The sequence below is a fragment of the Oculina patagonica genome, chromosome 7, assembly GCF_052425735.1.
Source record: "Oculina patagonica isolate OP01 chromosome 7, crgOcupat, whole genome shotgun sequence".
Taxonomy (NCBI): Eukaryota; Metazoa; Cnidaria; class Anthozoa; order Scleractinia; family Oculinidae; genus Oculina; species Oculina patagonica.
This window is the reverse complement of record NC_135764.1, coordinates 23,828,108-23,847,105: the sequence shown is the minus strand read 5'-3', so window position 1 is coordinate 23,847,105 and position 18,998 is coordinate 23,828,108. Positions and strand designations below refer to the sequence as shown.

Here is an 18,998-nt window from a genome sequence, read left to right as displayed (position 1 = left end):
GTCAATGATGTTTAGGAACTTCCTCCCCAGGTTAGTTTTCACGTTAGCATTCCATGGGGGGTTGTACCATACGATTTTTCGTTGACGATTTCTGTTGCGCTTCGGCTGTGGGTTGTACGTGAGCTTGTGGTTGTAGCCGCTCTCGTCAAGCGCTTTCTGGTACGGCGGAATGGCTTCGTCGAAAACCTTCTGGTTAGATGAAATGCTAGTTAGTCGTTTGTTGATATTTTCTGGGATGTTCTTTAGAAGTGCGGGTGGGTGGTTGCTTTGACGATGGACGTAGAGGATTTTGTTGTTGGGTTTCATGAAGGGCTTGTAAGATCCGCTTGTAAGGTCGAGGGTTACGTCTAGGAAGTTTATGGTTTTCTTGTTAGCTTCGATGGTGATTTTGAGGCCATTTGACTTGAAAATTTCACAAACTTCTTGTTTTATTTTTTCGATTTGCTTGGGTGTTGCTTTGCAAACCGCCAGACCATCGTCACGGTAGAGACCAACTTGGCCTTTAAATTTCGGCGTGATTAGAGACAACATGTACAGGCCGACGAGTTCGCATGTTTCGGCTCCATCGTATGAGCCCATCGTCACGTCGAATAAGTTGTTGGAGTTTCTCTTTTCCCATGGCGTGTTCTGGTGGTACAACAACGATTTCTTCGCGTGCGTGATGATGTGACGGTCTTGAGGAGTGATGTGCGTGAACTGGGATGCATGGTCTAGTGCCTTTGTCAGAAGCTGCTCGGAAATGGATGGGTAGAAGTCACATACATCGAAAGTTATGAACGCGTGTTGAGATTTGTTGGGGATTGCTTTAAACCAGTCGATGACGTTTGAGGTACTTCTCCAACAACTTATTCGACGTGACGATGGGCTTATACGATGGAGCCGAAACATGCGAACTCGTCGGCCTGTACATGTTGTCTCTAATCACGCCGAAATTTAAAGGCCAAGTTGGTCTCTACCGTGACGATGGTCTGGCGGTTTGCAAAGCAACACCCAAGCAAATCGAAAAAATAAACAAGAAGTTTGTGAAATTTTCAAGTCAAATGGCCTCAAAATCACCATCGAAGCTAACAAGAAAACCATAAACTTCCTAGACGTAACCCTCGACCTTACAAGCGGATCTTACAAGCCCTTCATGAAACCCAACAACAAAATCCTCTACGTCCATCGTCAAAGCAACCACCCACCCGCACTTCTAAAGAACATCCCAGAAAATATCAACAAACGACTAACTAGCATTTCATCTAACCAGAAGGTTTTCGACGAAGCCATTCCGCCGTACCAGAAAGCGCTTGACGAGAGCGGCTACAACCACAAGCTCACGTACAACCCACAGCCGAAGCGCAACAGAAATCGTCAACGAAAAATCGTATGGTACAACCCCCCATGGAATGCTAACGTGAAAACTAACCTGGGGAGGAAGTTCCTAAACATCATTGACAGATGCTTCCCAAACGGACACCCTCTACACAAGATCTTCAACAAACATACACTAAAACTCAGCTACTCCTGCATGCCTAACATGAAAAGTATCATCTCGTCACACAACAAAGCAGTACTATCAGATTACCACCAGTCGCAAACAACACAAACATGCAACAAAGAATGCAACTGTAGAAAGAAAGATCAATGCCCACTCGACGGAAAATGCCTGTCACAAAATGTAGTTTATCAAGCCACAGTCACAACACAAACATCATCAGAATCATACGTAGGCCTCGCCACTAATTTCAAAGACCGCTACAGAAACCACACAGCATCTTTTCGACACGAAAACAAGAGAAACGAGACTGAACTGTCTAAACACGTTTGGACACTCCAAGACACCAACAAACCTTTCAGTATCAAGTGGAGAATTATTTAGCAGTGTAGACCCTACAATAACATTAACAACAAATGTAATCTATGTCTTTTTGAAAAATTTGTAATCATTTGTAAAAAGAATTTATGCAGTCTTAACAAGCGAAATGAACTAGCAAGCTCGTGCCCACACAGAAACAGATTCCTTCTCAAGAACTTTGTGGTTAAGTAACGCAATCGATCTTTAGTACACGCAATTTCTGTTTTTAAACGCTATAGTTTTTATATATCCTAGCAACTGTTTTTATATCGCATAGCAACCTTACGTTAGCCTTTTATTGCCAGTTTATGTATTTTAACGGTCATTTGTTGATGTTGCCTGATGAGTGTGGTCATACTTTGATCACACGAAACAGCGTTGTCGCAATTAAACGATGAATTGAAATCTTCTACTTTTGATCATTATTATTATCACTGCTCCTCTCAGAGTTGAGCGCTCTACAAATTTATTCTATTCAATTCCAAGAAGTATATATATATATATATATATATATATATATATATATAAACACAAAAATGTAAAGGGAAGTCACAAAACACAACCCGCGGTCTGGCCAGGACCTCACGCATGCGCACAACCTATCACCTGGGCAGTGGCAACCATGGACAGCTGTTTCGGCCTTGTTAGGCCTCATCAGCATGGCATAGCCGTCGGGCAGCAATAGGACTAAAAGCCCTATGTAGTCTGCCCTTTACTGCCGAGGCGGGTGCAAAGCACCCCTTTAAGCGCCAGCTCCACACAAGCCATGTGGTAAACTGGTGATAGGTGATAGGTTGTGCGCATGCGTGAGGTCCTGGCCAGACCGCGGGTTGTGTTTTGTGACTTCCCTTTACATTTTGTTTTTTATATATATATATATATATATATATATATATATAAACGAATAAACAATGACTAGATTGCTTCACTTATCCTAAGAGTGCTCTATGCATGAATATGCAGAGCTAAATACAAATATTAAGATAGAGAGTAAATGTAACTCGAGTTTCACGCACTAAGCGATCATCAGACTGATTGTTAGAGTGAAAAAACTTCAGTTATAAACTTAAAATTTCAAATTTAAGAACGGTTGGAATGGCGCCTCCTCTGATTGGATGCTGTAAAGAACTTGTTCTCATGACGACATTTAGTGACCAGCTCAGATTTCAGATTTCAGATTTCAGATTTCAGATTTCAGATTTTTCAGATTTCAGATTTCAGCTCAGATTTCTTTACAACGATGCCCTAAAATCCAGCGGTTACAAGGAGACAATTCAATTTGACAGAAATCAAAACCAAAGAAACCAAAGAAAGAGGTCAAGAAATATAATCTGGTTTAATCCGCCATTTAGCCAAAGTGTTCAGACAAACATCGCAAAATCCTTCCTAAACCTGGTTGATAAACATTTTCCAAAAACAAGCAAACTCCGCAAAATCTTCAATAGAAACAGTCTCAAAGTCAGCTACAGCTGCACTACCAACATGGCAAATATTATCAAGAGCCACAATCAGAGAATCCTTACTGAAAGCGATGGTGTTAGTAGCGAAAAAAAATGCAATTGCAGGAACAAAGACCTTTGCCCTCTCGATGGTGCGTGTCTTTCACGTAACGTAATCTACGAAGCCACTGTAACAACAACAACCGGAAACACAAACACTTACATTGGAATGACAGAACACGAATTCAAAACAAGATACAACAACCACAAACTCTCTTTCAGAGACCGAAAACATTCGCACGCTACAGTACTTTCAAAACACATCTGGCACTTGAAAGACAGCAACACCGACTATCAAATTAATTGGCGCATCATCAAGAGAGCAAACGCATACAGAGGCAACCCTTCCCACTGCAATCTATGTCTGTCTGAAAAGCTCTGCATCTTATCCGCTCGCGATGTTTCGCTCCTCAACAAGAAATCTGAGCTGGTCACTAAATGTCGTCATGAGAACAAGTTCTTTACAGCATCCAATCAGAGGAGGCGCCATTCCAACCGTTCTTAAATTTGAAATTTTAAGTTTATAACTGAAGTTTTTTCACTCTAAGAATCAGTCTGATGATCGCTTAGTGCGTGAAACTCGAGTTACATTTACTCTCTATCTTAATATTTGTATATATATATATATATATATATATATATATATATATATATATATATATATATATATATATATATATATATATATATATATTATATATATATATATATCTTTTTAGCTTGATAGCATTCGCCGTCTTTAAGATAGAGCATTTTGAATTTCGGAGTTTCACGCCACACGAGATCGAAGATAGTTGCCAGAAGGCTGTCACGGCTTTAAAAAATGCATTTTTCTGCATTTTGTAACAATCTGTACAGTTGAGGATTTGCAGGAAGTGTTAATGTGAATGTTTATATAGTAGTTTTCTACAAACTGTAATATTCTTGATTTTTTTGACTCAATAGTTTTGGATTTATTTTTTCGCGGCGTGACAGTGGCGTAACAGTGAAAACCACCTATATTTCCGGTGTAATATTACTATTCATTTTGCTTGAGCGAAAAATTAATGAAGACGTACAGTTCGTCAGACATTAAGGCCAAACAAGATATCACCAAGAAAATATTTTAGTTTCTAAAGGCGAATATTTAGCGTGCTAACAGCACAAACTAATTAAAATAACATATAAATAAACCTGTATTGTCTACGGGTAAACACTACTGCAGGGATCCAAAGGTGGCCCGCGGGTATTTATGAGCTGACAGTTCCTTTTTTTAAGCGCGTTTTAAAACGGGAAAACGTGAAGCGATTGCTTAGATTTTTGAGAATCTAAAAGAATAATCCTTAAACAATATAAAATCATACATTTTGTAGCGATCAAACGCGATTTGTTTAAGCTGTGAGTGATTTTCGGAGGCCTTCGTTTTTAATAAGATGCGATTATTTTTAAAATGCCACGGTGAATTTTTTTGTAATTACCTCAAAACGCTGCCAAACAGTTAAAGTTTACGCACAACAACTTACAGGAAAATCCACTCCGTAGATTTCCTGAACGAGAGACTTCTTTATTTTGCCTTTAAACACTGTTGTGTTATGCGTCTGTCTTGACCGTCGCATAAATGTGATACTTAGAATAACCATGTACCAGCCAGTTTTGAGGCTGATGTCACCTTAATCTTGTGTGTAAAAGTTAAAAAGATTGTGTATATACATCAAATGTATCACCTCTCTTCGAACAACAACAGAATAATTTTACTCAAAATGCGGGGTTTACGAAGCGACTAGAACTTGGAAAGCAAATGTACCTGACTTTCCGACCGAAATTCTTCAAACCGTATGAAAGGAACACGCTGAAATTTGGCACAAACCTTTGCAGTATCCTGTTCTAGCTGCAGCATTAAAAAAATGAAAAACAAATCGACAAATTTTTCGCAATTTGAAATTACGTCATTTGTTTGATATTTTCAAATATTCGGCAGAAAAATATCCATCTTTATTGACTGCTAACATTTGATGTATATACACGATCTTTTTAACTTTTACACACAAGATTAAGGTGACATCAGCCTCAAAACTGGCTGGTACATGGTTGTTCTAAGTATCATATTTATGCGATGGTCAAGACAGACGCATAACACAACAGTTTTTAAAGGCAAAATGAAGAAGTCGCTCGTTCAGGAAATCTACGGAGTGGATTTTCCTGTAAGTTGTTGTGCGTAAACTTTAACTGTTTGGCAGCGTTTTGAGGTAAATACAAAAAAAATTCACCGTGGCATTTTAAAAATAATCGCATTTTATTAAAAACGAAGGCTTCCGAAAATTGCTCACAGCTTAAACAAATCGCGTTTGATCGCCACAAAATTTATGATTTTATATAGTTTAAGGATAATTCTTTTAGATTCTCAAAACTCTAAGCAATCGCTTCATGTTTTCCCGTTTTAAAACGCGCTTGAAAAAGGGAACTGTCAGCCTCATAAATACCTGCGTGCCACAAAGCGCTTTGCGTGACTCTCTCAGCAAATTCTTATTCGCCGGCATTTATAGACTCAGGAGTAAGTTTAACGTGAGTGACGTGTCAGCCAACCAGTGTCCGACTACTAGATGGCAAATAATACATAAAACTGTTCAGTACTTAAGTAGATTAAGTGATAATTTGCCTCCTGTGCCTGATATGGTAGATCGGGGCCTGATATTGTATGTCGGGGCCTGGTATTGTAGGTTGGGGCCTCATTTGGGGGGCCTAATATCAGTAGGTTACGTTCCAAATCTATTAGCAAATTCTGGCGGGAAGCAAAGGCTTGTCGAAGACAAAACTAATTAGCTTTTGGTCGCCTTGTAATTATTGTGGATTTTGGCACCTTTGTCAAAGTATTTTACTGTTTTTTTTTGGGAAGATGTTGTAGCTCTGATTGGCGTTGGGCCTCTTGTCAGAGTGTGTTTTGTTTATTTGAAAACTCGTTGTAGCTTTGAATGGCTTCGGGCTTTTTAACAGAGTGTCTTTTGTTTATTTGAGAACGCGTTGTAACTCTGTGTGGCTTCGGGCCTTTTGTCAGTGTGCTTTGTTTATTTGAGAACGGGTGGTAACTCTGAATGGCTTCGGGCCTTTCTCAGCTCATTTTATTCATTATATGCCGTTGATATAACACCCCAGTTCTAACAAATCAGTGCACTATAAAATCTGAAAACAACACTTGTTCATGGATCAAGTATTTTCAAAAAAATGCCGTCAGATTTCTGAGACTCGAGTGACAAAGCTTCCGGCCGTCTTAACTGACAATTAGTACAGTATCATCGCGAGATAAAAAAACTCAGAGACTAAAAGGACAGTGCAGAATGCAATGGGGTCGACAATTGGAAGTATTATGTTTTATGTTCGTGTTTTTTTTGCTTTAGTTAATCGGGCGTGGCCGATTTATAGTTTACCCTTTGGGCGTCCTAGACGATAGTCTCCTGTCGGCTAAAAATGACGGGGATAGCCTGGGCCAATCGGTTTCATTTCAGTTTTGACAGTTAATTGTTGTAGGAACACTGGGTCGACTTTTTTTTTTCTCTTCTTTGCTTCGGCGGGAGGACAGAGAAAAACGCTTAAGGGATAAAGTATTAATAATCACCATTGTGAAACTGTAGTTGCTTTGACAAGTTGAAGCTATTTTTGTAAATAAAAGGGATAACGTCATTCATGTCACGCAATGTTTTTGTGGGAAACTTTGAAACTAGACGCTTTGCTGGTTTCTACAAATAGCAGTGTGATCTGGCGGTACATTTTTTTGAGGCGGACTCCACTTTAAAACTATTTTTTATATATTTAGCAAGAAGTATGTCGATTTTCATTTCCGCACAGTAGGGCGTCAAAGTCGCCTGTCACAAAGAGTAGGATGTTTGCACAACTTGATTTGGATATATTTTAGATTTGACTAGTGACGTTAGTAAGACACTTCTCAAGACTTTGGCAATGTACAGTATTGGTGTGAACTTGAATGGAATTTTTTACGAGATCAGTAAAGCTATCGAATGAAAAGATGACTTGAAAATGAAAACTTCGAATTATTATAATTAAATACCAATTGAATTTTAGATGAGAAATTCCGGAAGTGACATCTGTGTTCAAAATAGGAATTTTTGTACAACTTAAAGTTCCGAAAAAAAGACCACATGTTTTGTACAAATCACAGACAAACATGATCAGGAAAACAAAACAGGCCAATGGGTTTTATTCACGAAAATACAACTTTCTTAAGAAAGAGTTTGTAAACAAGACAATGGAATCGAATTACATTTCACACGAAATGTGCATACATTTGAACTTGCAAAAAAGAAGTATCTCTGCCGAGACATAATAGCGAGACCTTACCTTAATAATTATTGTATTCTGATCTGATTGTTATTTTTTATGCATTAACTATTTGAAAGTGGCTCTCATCGATGAAAACAAAACGTTTTTTCATTCACTGCTTGAAGTATTTATAGACGTGAAAACATTTGCTAAATCAAATTACATTCTGCACGAAATATTTTGTATCCATTTGTCCCGAAACTTTGAGGAAATTGAAATCTTTGTGGACAGTACTGCATAAAAGCAGTTCATAGAATTGAATAAAAAGATAAGAAGCATATTGATAAAGGAAGTTTTAAAACTTTATTTTGGCTCATTTTGACGAATTCAAATTCAGGATTTTCAAAGACTGCCAGTAAACGGCTGTATCTTGTTTGTCTCTAACGATTTTGCTACGGTTTCGAACGAGCTAATTATTCAACATGATATCATGGTAGCGGGAAAAAGTCGGTTCGTTCTGAATTTTTCAATACGGTATACAAGTTACTTAACAGGTCAATATACAGACCCTATGTACAGTAAAAAAATGTTTTGGGAACAAACCATTGTGAACTTATTTTCTATGTTGATCAGTAAAAATCCTTAGTACGACATGGGGTTTGTTATAAAGTTCGTTAGCACGTTAATACTGCAAGGTGTATAACCTCGGAGAATTATTATCAAGTGTGTTTTGTTTTATTAGCGGTTTATACTGTAAGGTCTTGGTATGGGAGATTAAAATTAAGGCAAATTTCTGTTATTATCTGATTGCTTGGAACAGATTAGTACGATACTGAATTGGTTAGGAAATGTAAACAAACATTAAATTGAATGAGAGTAGAAAGGGAGTGACAAGTGGGGGTGAAAGGCTTAGCAGATGGAAAGGGAGGGAGAATTAAAATCCATGCTTGGTTATATCACGCAACCTTTGACTTCTGTTGTTTTCTCACAAGAACAAATCCTTAGGTGGGGTTCTACCTAAATTCAAATGGTACTTTAAGAGATTTAAAGAAGGGATTTAAGAAAAGAATGGAAACATCTCCAAACAGTTGACCCCCTCGCAAGAGCACTCCGGGTTGTCAGGAGACGGTTTGGTGTCCGTCCACCAATTTTTAACTTCAAAATCAAATTTTAAAATCACATTAAATCTCCAATATTTCCAATATTTATTTGTCTAAATTTTACTAATCCTTTGAGAAAAACTATCGCCTCCCAGACATCCCCCAAAATCGTCCAAAATTAACAAAATACTGCAAAACAAATATACATGGGATAAGTAAAGCTTGTTTGGATTCCTTGAAACGCGGCTGAAATGGTTTTCAGTGTTTTCCAGCCCTTATACTTTGGGTCAGTACTACTATTCTTCACCAGTTGCTATTACAGTAATGGTATGAAACAAATACCTATAATCATTGGTCAATAAGTTGTGATCATTTTCTTGACAATAGTAGGTACCTGATTAGGAGTTGTATACTGTTCCATTAAAGTGTAAGGGCTGTAAAATACTGAAATGCGTCAGCCACCTAAAGCGTTGGAAAAATTGGTCTTCAGGTAAAAACCCGCCTTTATTAAGTATTGCGAAAAGGCTGCTAAGTGTTACAAATTTATATTTTCTAGACGTCTAGTTTAATCGTTTATTTGTATTGTGCGAAATATATTTTTATAAACTGAGATCATTATGTCATTAAGTAATAAAGCAATCTTGAAAACATTCCAGATTTCCATTATTAAATAGAAACACGAAAAATTCAAATTTGGGAAAACAAGCCTGTCAAAATGACGTTGCCATGGTGATTTCAAGTTACTGGCACAATAACTAATCCTACCAAATTATTGCGAGATAAATTTAGATAAACGCGCAAAGTGTGGCAGCGTTTGGTTGAATCATGAAAAACTTATAAGCGTCCAAAGTCAGCGCGAGCCTCAACACCCCGGCCTGAATAGGTTTAAGTGACTAATTTTCCAGTGATTTTTACTGTACTGTACCCTGCCTTTCAAGTCAAAACAGATAGCTAATTATTAAGCGCCCGATTTTAAGCTTCTCAAGCTTCTTGTTTACTTTCAATAAGACGTTGAAACACCATTTGTATTTCTTCCCGGGTTTTTCTTAAGCTAATCTTTGCAAACGTAACACAACACCTTTGTTCATTTGTAACAAAATACTTTTTTTTCCTTGAAAAAGCCGTAGCATGATGCTTTAGTTCGTTTTTGTTTTGTTTCACGGCGAACATCGATAGCACTTCTCTTCCTTTAAATAATAAAGCCAATTATTTCACCTTAATTTAATTAATTTACGGTTTAAACTGCACGAAGGACATTTCTCAAAAGGTAAGCAACAAATCTAATCAAAAAACATCTCTTTAGAGAGGTTTTTAAAAATGCAGTACAGCTAGGATAGTTGTTTCCTGTTTATCAAGAGTTTCAAGCCGAAAATTCCTATGCAAGTTTTTGCATTCCTAATTACAAAAGCGCTACGAAAGTCTCAAAATCTAATTTAATTAATTTGCGGTTTTCACTTGGTGCCACGGAGTCTGCAGGAATCCTACCGCAAACACGCAATACAAGCGGTGTTCATGAGAGTTCCAGAAAAAATGTAAACTACATTGTAAACTGCGCAAGAGTTGAAGGGAGATACTGTAGCGACCATAGAAACCTAGTTAAAGTAGTACAGGGGGGGGGGGGGGGAGAAAGTCGGCACTTTTTTTTGGAGACATAGCAGTGCCTGGAAACGCTGCGAGTCTATATCAATTAAGCCGTTGCTAAGAAAGACGTCACCCAAAGTTTTGTTTTCTCAGAAAGATTTAAATATCAATGACTACATGCGTGTGAAATGCGAATAGTGGCGATGTTTGCGTTTGATGTTTCACGTCACTGAGAATGTTTTGGCGGCGTGGAATACCAAGCGAAACAATGGTCACGGTTGACATTTAACAACCAAAAAATGGTAAATCATTTTAGAATCATTGGAGTTATTTTTAATTGGTATAATTCGCAAGCCCTACTTTTGCCAGACTGAACACCGTTTTCACTGTTGTGATGTCCGGCAAACTTCAAAAGAACAAACAAAATGCAAATAGCTATTGTGTTTGTGCACGGTCAAGACCAAGACATGCAAACTAGACAATGACTTTGTCAAGCTATTCACTGTGCCCTTAGCAACCATTCGATAGCTACTGCGCACATTCGGTTGCCCGGTACCGCTATGACCCTGTTTTCAGTCGTGTAACAAAGGGAGTTTCCCCCCCCCCCCCCCACCCCTGAAGTAGTGTAAGCAGAATGTCGAAGAAGCGAATTGAAGTGAAGGTGAAATAAAAAGTTGAATAGAAATGTGACACTGTTTCAAGTTGTAGCATAAAAAGGTGTCAAGTCTGCATGCAAATAAGGAAATTGTTGTCCATACTGTACTCTCCCCTTTCCCTTAAACACTAATTGACAGTCCATCAAAAATAGAGATTGAAAACCGACAGGGAACTTGGCTCAAGTAACACTAGGGTTAATCTCAACATATTAAAGGCACATAGCCACATATTGCATGTGAAAACAAATAAGGACGTTCGGCTATTTATAAATGTACTAACAGATATATTGTGATCTTATCCTTATATCGCCCCGTTACATATCTCACTCTTGAAAGCGTTCTGTTAACTATCAGCCTGAAAGGAACACCAAAATATCAATAAAGACCATGGCAGAGGTATTTTCTAAGTTGTCTTCTGTAAAAAAAGAAAGATTAATTATCAGGATAGTTTTCAAAACATTTATCTAAAAAGAAGATACGTCACATTTGAAAATCTTGAACACTATGGCCAATAAAGGAATCCAGGCTCAATATCTTCAGCTTCGTCCTCAGCAAAAATCTGTCATAAAGATATTACATATAGAGAAACGTCTTTTATGCGTGTGTCCTATTTATGTACAGGATTAATCAAAAATTGATGTCAAAGAGATTTGGCTATCTTTCTCAAACAAACAACATATGATATGAAAACGTAGTCTCCAGTTACTTGCAGTAGACAGTCACTACGGTGTCTACGATCAAAACTGTGAAGCAATTCCACCCTTCAAATAAGATACTTGCCTCCTTTAAAGCAAACATGATCTCACTGTTCTTTTAAACAAATTCCACTGTAAGTGTTTTACTCCATTCCACCTATGACTTAGCAAGGCCCATCTTATTTATACATAAATCTGTCTGGATTTGACAAAACGTGTACTCCGGGATGCGTGATTGAAGGTCGACACAGTCCGAGAAATTTTATGGGGGAGGGGGAGGGGGCAGGTTGGGCTCCATCACCAACTTCAGGGGCAGGTAGTTTTTTTGCTTGCTTCAGCAATTTTTTTTTGGAAATGGGGCCAGGACTGAACTCGGCTTTTGTTTTTTGTTGTTGTTGTTGTTGTTTTTTTTTTTTTTTTTTTTGCGGGCCGGGCTCAGCTGCGTTAATGACTGTGAGAGGTCAGCTGTGACCTGGCGTAGGGAGGCTTTCCAGCAGTGCCCCTAGGCTATCTCAACGGGGGAGGAAGGGGAGGGCTATAAGAGTTGCTGGCCCCTGACAGTTCCGGGGGTCTTGTTGTTTTTATTTTTTTTAATCAGGACATATTGCTGGCAAGGAAATTCCCTAACGAGCAAAAGGCAGTCTCGGTAGGCCAAAGCCACGGAGACGTGCAGTATAGCAAGTACCGGGCTGACTTTTGCTGTTGCTAAAACAAAATTAATACATTGCTAGCAAAAAATTCCCTAACGAGGCATAATGCAGTCTTGGTAGACCAGACTACTCGGTTTCGTGCGGTCTGGCACATGCCGGGCTGGCTTTCGCTGTCGCTAGGGTCATTTCCTGGCACAATCTGTCTGAATTTGACAAAACGAAGACTTCCGTATCCGTGCTTGAAGGCCAAAGCAGTCGGCCTTCAGGCCATCGCGGCCCCAGTAATTCGAGGGAAGAGTGAACTCCGTCATCGTCACCGTGAGTAGGTTGCCCCGACATGAGCTAACAACCCTAGGAAGCCCTGGGTCAGCAGTTGAATTGCAGGCCGGCTAGAGGGTTGGCTAAAGTCAGCTTTTTTGCTTGTTTAACCAAAGACTTTGCTTTGAAATGTGGCCAGGACTGGTCCCGATTTTTTTTTTGGCCGACTCAGCAGCCTTGAGGCCTGGGTTCCTGGGCTCTCTTTAACCCACAGTGGGAAGTGAGGGGAAGGCTATGAGAGTTGCTGGTCTCTGGTTGTTGTTTTTTTGTTTGTTTTTGTTTTTGTTTTTTTGTTTTTAATCAGGACAGATTGCTGGCAAGGAAATTCCATAACGAAGCAACTGCCAGTATCGGAAGCCCAGAGCACTCGGTGACGTGCAGGGTGGCACATACATACATACATACATACATACATACATACATACATACATACATACATACATACATACATACATACATACATACATACATACATACATACATACATACATACATACATACATACATACATACATACATACATACATACATACATACATACATACATACATACATAAACATACATATGTTGTGTAAAAAACGGCTTTTGTAAAAAAGCAGCTTTTTTACAAATATAAAATTGTAAAAAAGCAGCCTTTTTACAAGAATATATATTTGTAAAAAGGCTGCTTTTTTATGTAAAAAAGCAGCTTTTTTACAGTTATATAATTGTAAAAAAGCTGCTTTTTTACAAGAATATATATTTGTAAAAAGGCTGCTTTTTATGTAAAAAACCAGCTTTTTTACAGTTATATAGTTGTAAAAAAGCTGCTTTTTTACAAGAATATATATTTGTTAAAAAACTGCTTTTTATGTAAAAAAGCAGCTTTTTTACAGCTATATAATTGTAAAAAAGCTGCTTTTTTACAAGAATATATACTTGTAAAAAACAGCTTTTTTACAGTTATATAGTTGTAAAAACGCTGCTTTTTTACAAGAAATATCTTTGTAAAAAAGCTGCTTTTTACAGAAAAACAGACAAGATGCTGCATAGAGTACCTCTAGAGAATTTGAAATGAGAATTAGGGTATGCAAAAACCCGTATACCAAAAAGTCAGAGCTAAGCGAAAGTAAAAGTAAAGCTACAGAAAGGCCTCCTGAGAAGAAAAACAAACTCGTGAATTCTTCACGTGCGAAATACAAATTTGTGAATTTAATGAAGCTTATATGCAAATTTGTAGTGAATACCCAGAACGCCGTACGGTCTTGCCTTTTAGCTTTAAGCTTTGACCCCCGGGGGGGGGGGGGGGTACTCCCATAAATTTCGGATAGGGGTGTGCCGCCAAGGTTCTTAAACCCTGACCCTATTTAAGGATAAAGAAAGCGAAAATTGATACCCTTTTTAAGGCCCAAAACCGAAAAATGACACCCTATTTAAGGGGAGGAGAAATGTTCCGTGACGACCCAAATAACGGCTAACCGCGCACGGCAAGACACAAATCTTTATAAAATCGCTTTTCTAATACCTGAACTGAAAATTCAGTTTTCAGATAATTTTTCTCGTTTAGCTGGGCGTTTCTTTTAGCTAATAGAATTTAGGTATCCTATCTAAGGATCACAGCGGATACACATTGCCAAAAGGAGCAAAAATGATACTCTATTTATGGACTAAGAACCTCAAAAACCATACCCTATCGGGCGGCACATACCTATATAGGCCACATATGGGAGTACCCCCCCCCCCCCCCGGGGCTTTGACCCGACAACGTTTTTGAAATAGCTGTATACTCTATTTACCCTCGATTATATCCTTACATTTAGTTTCAATATTTGTCGTTTTTAGTAATTGACAAATAAATAATTTGTAAGTAAAACCTAATTTCTAGCAGCTACGGATTTCGACACTTAAATAATTCTCTCTTTTCTTACAGTTTACTTTATCATTACCACGTGTTTGATTCATTCAATGCTCAACTACGTTGAAACTTTGGTCAGGAGACTATAGGGGATGTAAATCGCTTTTTTAACACGAAAAACAACGCTCTAAGCAACACATCAACCAATTTACACTGTATACGACAACAAATCCGACAATGAAAATATATCAAATGGTACCACATCTCGAGTATCAAAGACGTCACGCTTTCATAGCGGGAATGGAACTTTTAATGGCGATGGTGATGATATAATATTATAGTGATGGTGATGGTGTTGATAATGAAAATGAACATAATGGTCATAATGAATAAACTCTCGCCAACTTACATTTGCATTCCTTGATTAGGAAATTGTACCCATCTGAATGCCTCTGGTTCGATTGTCCTTATAGGATTATCCGAGAACATTCTTGAACGATAACATTAACATCATAATGCAATAAAGACCAATTTGATTATTTCTATGATTAAAATACACAATTTTTGGTAATTTTTCATAAAGTCTATTTCTAAAATGTTATTGTCTTTGTTGTTGTAGTAGTAGTTGCCGTACGTGATAACAAGTGCGATCTGATTGAATCAAGTAGCGGCCAAAATTCTAGAACTATCAATATATGCGAGAGTGAGTTGTGATAACCACTTGAGAACCGACAAGTTTCATACTGGCAACAAGGCTAACTTATGTAGAGAATGGAAATTTGTTGATCGCTCAAGCTAGCTTTTTTTCTCTTAAATGACGCTTGAATAGACAGGAATGACGATTCACAGGCGGACTAGAGTAGAAAAAAACAATTTGTTTACAGCGTAATTTATTTCTAGCAAACAGCGCACCACTCGCCATCAGAAGGATTCCACAATGTTTCACAGTCCAATCCTTCATCAAAATTAATGTTAATTTTTTAGACAGTTAAGGAAGGAACCAAGGACGGGCATTTCCTGGCTGATATTTTAATCGAAAGAAAAACTTGTGTCCTAAGCGGGGACCACCATGCAGGCAACATGGCTAATTTTGGCAGTAAATTATTAATTCGATTTGAATAACATGACAATGGATCGGCAGCAACTACGATTACTAGTTAGATGAGTCTAGAGCAGACTACGCGTCATTTGCCTTTTAGTGGGCAAATGCCATGTGTATAATTATATGAACAAGAGAGATTGCATGAGAGGAAATGCGCCCATTTTCACAAGTACGCCATTTTGATCCTCTTGTGACCCTCTCTTGTGGCTCTTTCTGCACAGTTTCCACTACCGCAATTGAAGAGAAAATGGCGACTGGGTTGAATGTCGGCACTTAAAAAACGGCCACTAGTATTTACAGTGAAATGCATGGGAGAAAACTTACCTTAGCTTACCCGTCACTTGCCGACCTCTTTACCTGTTTCACGAACTCAGTTTCACGTTTCGTCCTTGCTGTTCATTTGTCATATTTATAAAACTGCATAACTTAGAAATAGCGATGATGCGATTAACTTCCCCTCCTTCTACTCTCAACGATGTACTGAACATTGATACTCACAAAATGTGACTGGTGTAACGTCCTATGATAGATGGAGCGAGATTAGCAAAGGCTCGATACGGAATATTCTGCAATTGGTTGGCACCCAGAAATCTAGGAGAATAAAAAAAGACATGGCCGACCGTACACAATCTTTTTTATTTTTATTTTTTTTAATTATATGCATAGATTAAAGCGTTTCTTTTGGTTAGTCGGTTTGACATAAGTAAACAGCTATTATAGTCCATGAGCCAGTAGGTTTGTCGGTATCATCTGGGGGGAATAACCCAAATGGTGATTTTTAGGAAGATGGAGTGGCAAATAGTCAGAAAATGCCTGATAGCAATTGATCAGTGGTAGCTTGTGTACTTGGGAGCTTTTAAAAGTTTTCTCTTAGCATGGAAACGAGGCTATGGGTGAACTGTTGAAAAAGAACCCGGTAAAAATAACAAAAAAAGTTCAAAAAGCTTTATAATATCTTATATCGTATTCTAGAGACTCAATTTAAGTATTTGCTTCTTTTAAAAGTCACATGATCTGTCACGTGATCATAAAAGGTTAGGATTTTTTTACGAATATACTGAGGCAGACTTTTGACTGTTTGGTGTAATTTTTTCTTGGGATAACATTAAACTTTTGTATCCGTTTATCTTAAATTTGTAAATTATCCGTCACAATAGACATATTCCTGATAATTTAGGAAAGTTGAAAGACCTTTAATTACACCTTTTACATTAAAACTTGCCGCTTTTACAATATTGGTCCAGAAAAACTAGTCGATCTTCACAGTTGGACAGTCTACCACGTCTTTGCACCTAATTCAATTAGCTAAGCAAAGGCATCTAGAACAGATCAGTTTCTATTTGGGTTGCACGAGCACAGGTTTAAGGGGCCTCCATACTGCAACCTCTCCCGTTTTAGTACAGAATTGCTGGTTTTCACTGTCACGCAAGTAACCATACTATCACGCGCTGCAAAAAGATAGTCCAAAGCTATTGAGTCAAAAAAATCAAGAATATTACAGGTTGTGGAAAATTACTAGATATTCTTCGTGTCCAAGTCTCAGGTCTGTGCGGTATTCCGTACTCGAGATATCCGTTAAGATGTTCCACACAAATTTAGAGAGCACAGTATGGAGACGAAATGTTGGAGTCTGTGTGAAGGGGCCCCAAGATGGTCGCCGGAAATCAATAAAAACATATAGCATTCACTTCTGCTATAAAAAGCGGTCAGTTCACCTTCATGAACACGTAAACATAACATAAACACTTCTCGTAAAACCTCAACTGTTCAGATTGTTTAAAATAACGGGATGAGGCATTTTTTTAAACATACGTGACAGCCTTCAGGCGGCCATCTTGTTGTCGTGTGGCGCAAAACTCCGAAATTCAAAATGTTATAATTTATCTTAAGGACGGCGGATGCTATCGACCTGAAAACCTTCAATAAGATATATATTAAGGACGTCTAACAGCCAGTGAAGGATAAAAAGTCAGTGGTCTCGCGAGTCCGGATTTTAGAATTTTGATGACGTCACGTGAAAACCAAGAATAGCTGATATTTGAGTTCACTGACGGCTGTAGTGCTTTTTGCAGCATAAATTTGGCGGTCAAAGCAGTTAACCTTTTTAATAAGAGTTTTCACGCCCTACCTAAAGGTTTTATGGCTTTCTTTTTCACTTATTTGCTAGTTTAAAAATTTATGCCTTTCCATTTTAGGCAAACGTAGGTCCAGTTTATAAGCATACGCGCATTCCAACAACAGCCTTGCAGGCGTCACAACTAAAAGCGTTAACAACCCTGTTGATGCCATAAAATTTCTGTGGTTTCTGATTCCACATTTAACGAAGGCCTTTCGGCGTCTTCAGATTATAAAAAAGCCATGCTCTAATTAGCCTGTGTGAAATGCATGCTTCATCTTGCTTACATCTTATTGTCTACGTAGTTTTTAAATTTTTATAGTCTAGTTTTAAATTTTAAATTTTATAGTCTAATTTTTGTATTTTTATTGAATAGATAATCATATTTAAATTTTTTTTACATTGTAATTTTTAGAATACACGTTCACTTTTAAACGAGCCCCTGGCTCATTGGTGACATGTGTCTAAATAAAGTACTTACTTACTTACTTACTTACTTAGTTACTTACTTACTTACATTGTATCATAAACACTTCTTTCTTCACTGGCTCTTTGTCGTCTAGCTTCTGACTGCTTCCATTCACGTACGGCAATGAAACAGACGAGACTTGCTTCATTGTTGTTTTTTGTTAGGAAACTCCGAATACTTCAGATGCTGTGCAGCTGATGCCGTTCTTCTCTTCTTGCAAAGATAACTGTGACTCGCCGCGCGGACAATTCTTGATATTTGTCAAATTACATATTATCTTGGACTGTTCACCTTCCCTCAGCATGCAGAACTGCATTAGCAACATTAAAGAGAGTTTTTCCAACAGTCACTTTCGGAACCGAGCAAACTCCGTCAAATACTGATTTAGAGCTGCCAGTTGCACATGTTTTTTCCGTGGCGAAGTTGCCAAAGCCGCCAAAGCTTGCGAAAGAAATCAAAAAGGGTAGACAAAGCATAAGGCAATAGTCCCAGAGGACGCGAGAGCTTTTTCCTCGTCTGGAGATTCTATCTTTGTGTCATGAGCCTATTACAATAACTCAGCCTTATAAGAGACCTACTACAACAGAATTGCTTGTCCAAGACCCTTTTTGACGCTGTTATGACCTCTGTCGTGATGTGACTTTAAAGAAGCTCGTCGAACTTTTTTTGTTTTAGTTGACCCGCGCCAATTAGTCATCGACCGCATCTCCATGCATATGTTTTACACTCTTGTACGACATAGAAATAACCCACAACATCTTCAAACCTCAGATGGAGTAATGAGCCGTTGGCAAGTGATTTGACTGAAAAGGTTTGGACATATTATGGCGTCATTTCTATGATTTATAAGAGTGTACACCATGGAAAATGTGGTTGATTTGTTTTAGGA

At 38.1% G+C, this 18,998-nt stretch overlaps 1 protein-coding gene across 1 annotated transcript in view; it reads right to left on the bottom strand.

The window, feature by feature from the left end:
* LOC144660433 (uncharacterized) overlaps nucleotides 1-18,998 on the bottom strand; it is a 115,997-nt gene that overhangs the window by 24,688 nt on the left and 72,311 nt on the right. Inside the window, exons 11-14 of the mRNA XM_078521050.1 lie at nucleotides 16,023-16,115; nucleotides 14,832-14,912; nucleotides 11,409-11,483; nucleotides 11,205-11,279 (exon numbers count right to left, since the gene is read on the bottom strand). Coding sequence (XP_078377176.1) covers nucleotides 11,205-11,279; nucleotides 11,409-11,483; nucleotides 14,832-14,912; nucleotides 16,023-16,115 — 324 coding nt within the window. The remainder of the gene's footprint in view (nucleotides 1-11,204; nucleotides 11,280-11,408; nucleotides 11,484-14,831; nucleotides 14,913-16,022; nucleotides 16,116-18,998) is intronic.